The 5777-nt window shown below is 34.2% G+C and overlaps 1 protein-coding gene across 1 annotated transcript in view; it reads right to left on the bottom strand.

The window, feature by feature from the left end:
• Positions 1 to 2272, bottom strand: part of LOC112502907 (60S ribosomal protein L5-like) — a 17548-nt gene extending 15276 nt beyond the window's left edge. The window contains exons 1-2 of the mRNA XM_025106922.1: positions 2048 to 2272; positions 1653 to 1862 (exon numbers count right to left, since the gene is read on the bottom strand). Of these exons, the coding sequence (XP_024962690.1) occupies positions 1653 to 1862; positions 2048 to 2272 (435 nt within the window). The remainder of the gene's footprint in view (positions 1 to 1652; positions 1863 to 2047) is intronic.
• Positions 2273 to 5777: the final 3505 nt, after the last annotated feature.

The raw sequence follows: 5777 nt of genomic DNA on the forward strand, positions 1-5777 counted from the left end.
ATGCATATTATACGTGTTAATGAAATAGGTGCTTTGTGATTGAAGTTTCTTGGTTATCCTTGTTGCTTTGTGATTTAATGTACATCTAGGTCCATGGTGATCCATGTTGCTTTGTGATTGAAGTTGATCCGTTTACTGAAAGGGGAATTTCCCCAGGCAATTTTATGAAGACAAATAAGAGCAAAACCATACAAAGAGTAATCAGCAAGAAAAGCCACGACAACTTTGGCTTACAAACCAAGCCATAAGAAGCCAAAAAAGACAAAGAGAAATGCACCAAAAAGTAAAAATAAAGCAAGCCAAAAATAAAAGGAGCAAATCCCCACCATCTTCCATAACCGAAAGCCTTCATCATACACTTTATCACGCATCATTGATTCTTATGAATTTCTTCCTTGTCTTCCACACCATTCTTTGAAGAATCTGAATCTTGATCTCCGCCACAACTTTTTCGCCAGCTTGATTGTAATCGTCAAAGATTTTTCTGTTCCTTTCCCGCCATATGTGGTATACCGTAGCCGATATACCAAGTTTTTGTACCGTAGACCATGATTTCCACCTTTGAGATAAACCCCTGTTAAGAATGTCCTCCCATTTGTTCGGACAATTCGTTATCCCAACTTCCTTTTTAATAACCTCCCATATAATACTCGAGTAGTTGCAATCAAAAAATAAGTGATTGTGCGTTTCAATCACTAAATTACAGAAAACACATTTCAGATCCGGAGGTTCATGCTTCCACTGACTAATGCGATCTTGTGTTGGTAATCTGTTCTGACAAGCCATCCACATACACAGAGCATGTTTAGGTATGTATGCTTTATTCCACACCACCTTGTACCAATGCACAATCGACCCCGCTTCTTGTAATGTGCGCCATGCCACTTTTACTTCAAATTGTTTCCGAGTATGTTTAGCATCAAGCCAATTGACCGTATCCTCAATTTGACTGGGAAGTGGTATCATAACACTTTGCAGTTGGGGATTATTGTAGCCATTCCACCGGCCAAGTAGTACCAAACCGTTGCATTAGATCATACACCGTAGAGTTATTATGAAAACCATGACCATTAATGAATCTGTAAGAGAGCAACTGAATAAGGGGACCCGACTCACTCCACGTGTCTTCCCAAGCGTGAGTAGATAAACCATTACCCACATTGTAGATAAAAAACCCGTCTGCAATGAGGTCTTAACTCCAAAAGGTTCTGGAGAAGCCACGACCATTCATTCCTCTTCTTGATTATCCAAAAATTTCTGCCTCGAATACAATGAGACTGAATCCAGGAGACCCACATAGTATTTCTTCGAGTAAGAATATCCCAAATATGTTTAAAAAGTAAGCATCGATTCCATATCGCTAGTCTTTTCAAACCAAGACCACCATTCTGTATAGGTAAGCAGATCCTATCCCAAGAAACTCGACATTTTCCCATTTCACCCTCCGTTTTATTCCATACGAAATTACGGAACAGCTGTTCAATCTCATGAATAATGGTTGCCGGTACAAGAAATACCGACATCCAATAGGTTTGCATAGAGTGAAGCACAGAGATGATGAGCTGTCGTCTTCCCCCATAAGAAAGAAATTTGTTTTTCCAATTCATTAAACGAGATTTTAGTTTAAGCACAAGAGGGTTGAAATCACGCACCTTCAAATGAACTGGAGAGAGAGGAACTCCCAGGTAGCGAATAGGAAAAACCCCCAGACGAAAAGGAAGACAGTTGCGAATGATATTCTGGACATCCAACCCCACATTCCCGAAAAACACTTCACTTTTTTCAAGACTTGGAGACAGACCCGAACGTTCCTCAAACAATTGGAGAGCTCGTTTTATCACTTCAACTGAAGTAGCATTCCCCTGAGAAAATATAAACAGATCATCCGCAAAACATATATGGGTCAACTTTATCTCAGCACATCCTTGATGGTATGCAAAATTAACCTCCTCCTCAATACATTTTGTTAGAATCAACGATAAACCTTCCATAACCACCATGAACAAGTAAGGGGACAACGGATCCCCTTGTCTAATACCCCGCTTACCATGAAAAAACCCTCCGGCTGTCCATTAACACATATAGAGAAAGTAGGCGATGTGATTAGAGACTTTATCCAATTAAGCATAACTGGATGAAATCCCATCCCCTTTAGCATCCCCAGAAGATACTGCCAGTCAATTGTATCATAGGCTTTCTGAATATCAATCTTAAAAGCACACTTTGGCTCCCCCTGAGATTTTTGATAACCTGCTACATGCTCATGCGCCATTAGAATATTATCAGTTATCTGTCGTCCAGGAATAAATGCAGATTGAGCCTTGCTAATAAGAAAATCCAAAGAGCCTTTCATCCTATCAGCAATAATTTTACTGATACATTTCAGCAAACGGTAGGATGAAAATGAAACAGGTGCATAATATATTGTGTTCTTTTATGAAATAAATATATGATGAAACGGGTGCATGTTATATTTTGTTCTTTATGGAATTAATGTTAATGTGAAAAAGTTTCATTATAAAATGGTTCATTGATGTTATATTAATGTTAACTTTTGTTTATGGAATTAATGTTATATTGATGTTAACTTTTGTTTATGGAATTAATGTTATATTGATGTTAACTTTTGTTTATGGAATTAATGTTATATTGATGTTTACTTTTGTTTACCAATTTGCCCTTATCATTGAAATAAAATAATTTTTTAATATTTTTTATTTTTTAATTTCCTAAAATAAAGTAAACTAATCTTAGCCATTGATCAAGAAAATGGACGGATGAGATTGGTTTACACGGTTTACACAAATGGGGCAAGTTTTTATTTGAACGCTCCTCTCTCTCTCTCTCTCTATATATATATATATATATATATAATTAAAGAGGTTGAAGTAATAAGACAAAATAGGAGTCAACATGGAAAAGGTGGCCTGATGGGTCCTTATGCGCCAAGGGGCGCGGCCCTCCCATGGAGGTGCGTAACGTCAATGACGGGTCCCCTCACATGTCACATCGTCAGTTTTTTGACTTTTCTAGAGAATGGTGGGCCTTTACACGTCCATACGAGAGAAATGAGAAATTCATGGTTATTTTTTTAAAATGTATTAATTTGGGGTTATTTGTGTAATTTTTTTTGAAAGACTATTTCGGTGAAGAACCCGGATGCAAATAGCATTCTACATTCTAAAACAATCAACACCCCTTATCAAGAAGTGCCATTAGCACTCTCGGTTGATATTTAGTAGAAGGGTGTTAAATGATTGAGAATTAAACCCATCAATTCACTTGATAAACCATCAACTCAATCATATATATGTTTTATTTAGTAATTTTTATTTTATATATTCATATTAAAAATATATGTGTTTTATTATTTTTGTTTTATTTTTATAGTTTGGTTTTATATATATTATGATTTTTCTATTATTATTATTATATATTTATTTACATATTATTTTACATATTATTACGATTCTTACATATATATTATTATATATAATCACCTCTTATTTATTACATTTTTTTACTTCTTCAAATCTACACTCTATACATATATACATCTTCATTTTCTTCACCTCTTCATCTCTTATCTCTTCATTTTTTCTTCATATTAATTTTCTTCATCTCTTATCTCTTCACTTGTTCAACGTATTTACCGCTTATGTCTACTCTGCCACCGTGGTATCAACATATTGCTTTTGCAATTGGGAGAGTCGGCCTTGGCTATAGGCCGTGAGGGTGACAACTATGGGCAACAAATCTTTAAAAGGCATCATCCTAATCCATTTTTCACCAAAAGTAGATTCAGTTGAAGAAGAAAAAAGAACATGTTTTCATTTTTCATGTCCTAGATGTGCTCTCGCTCGATCTGCATCATGCCATCATCTCAATATCATATGCGGTATACCATCTTCTCGATTTTGATTTGCCATCTGCCCTCTCTCTTATTCTTGATTTAGATTTTCCATCTACCTTCTCTGTTATTCACGATTCAGATTGTCAATCTGCCTTCTCTTTTAATCACGATTCTGATATACCATATGCCCCCTAGATTTGAATAGGCGATTATGCTCTAGTCCAGGTAAATAGATTAGGAATAAATTTTGTTATTTGTTACTTTTTATAACTCTGCTTTATTATAATTTTTACTCTTTCACTCATTTGTATTGCACAAAGTTGAGTCTTGTTTTGCTTACATTTTTTCGTGATGTTTGTTTCAATGTGAAATAAGAAACATCAATTTTCTTAAGTCCTGTTATGAATATAAGTTTATGTTAAGTTCTGAAATCTTCTTGAAATATGAGTTGAATATGTGTTTTCATCAAGATAAAGAGATTTTATCAGGTAATCATAGTTGGGTGTTTATGGAAATATGGAATTTATGATTTTTCTGTAAATAGTTTGGGTTTTGGAAATATTGTTGAAGTATGAGTTGGATATGTGTTTTAATAAAGATAGAGAGCTTTATCAGGTAATCCAGGTTGGTGTTTATGGAATTTATGATTCTTCTGTAAATTGTTTATGGCTTTTGGAAATCTTGTTGAAATTGTTTGTGTGTGGCCTTAGGGCTGCACCGATAGCAAAGCAAAAACCAAAACTTGGGGTGTAGATTAATTGTTATTTAGAGTCAATTTTAACTCAACAATTAATTTCTTTCAAATTTCATTGTTCAAAGGTCAATTTCAACTCAGTTAGAGTGGTAACTTCCATCACTTATGTGTTAACATATCTTGCATTTTTCTCATCCATTAAGTTCAAAGTTCACATTGTTTTGTCTTGTGCATATCTTGGTGATTTGGTGCAAGTGTTTAGAACTTGCCTTTGGGTGCTACTATACATATTTATAGTCAGTTCATGAAGTTGACTCCATTCAATAAAGATAGTGAAACAAATGAGGATATATAATATGCAACTACTTAATTGATCTCTTGTTTAGATATAAGAATGGTAATGGTTCTTCTTTCTTGACCTTCTAGCTACATAAGGGTATTCATTTGGGTGGTCTTACCAACTATTTAATCTAGGATCTTGGCATACCTACCAAGATCAATTCAAACAATCAATAGAAAGATTTCTTCTGTAGGATGAAACATTAAATTTTATTGTTCAAATTCCTAAAAACTGAGTGTAGAAATGGAGATTGCTACTGATGAGATATTCACCCTTATATGCAAGACACATAGAAAGGAAACTTAGATACTACCTGTAAGTTCTCTTTTCATGATTGTTAGTTGTTGTTGCTTATGCTCTTGTTTTATTCACATAGCTAGAATGCTACTAGAACTTTAGAGGACAGATCTAACATTTTTAATTTGTTAAATTATTTTTTAATACTCATCCATTTTGACTAGGTTCCAAACCCCTTGAAGCTAAACATTTCTTTTGCTTTTTTCTTTACTAAGGGCATTTTTTGAGCTCTCCGCCATGGGCATCGGGAATTTCAGGACCGACTCTGGCAATTAGGTATGTTAATGGTAACCATTATGTGAAACTAGACTTCGCAGAAGGATACCCGATCCTTGTTATTACAACATATTTTTTTTCATTTATGTTATATGTGTGTTGCTACATTGACTACCCCGTATTTAGAACGAACAAAAAAAGTACACACAACTTTTACGTGTTAATTGTACTACAAATAGTATTCTTTTAGAATAAGTGAAAATATAATATGAATTATGTCTTATTTATATGTCAGATCTCAGTTTTTATGTTTTATTTTTATAATTATATATTTATTAGGAAAATAATAGTAATGCTTATATTAATATATATAGAAT

Source organism: Cynara cardunculus, unplaced genomic scaffold (assembly GCF_001531365.2).
Source record: "Cynara cardunculus var. scolymus isolate 2C unplaced genomic scaffold, CcrdV1 Un_Scaffold_2156, whole genome shotgun sequence".
NCBI lineage: Eukaryota > Viridiplantae > Streptophyta > Magnoliopsida > Asterales > Asteraceae > Cynara > Cynara cardunculus.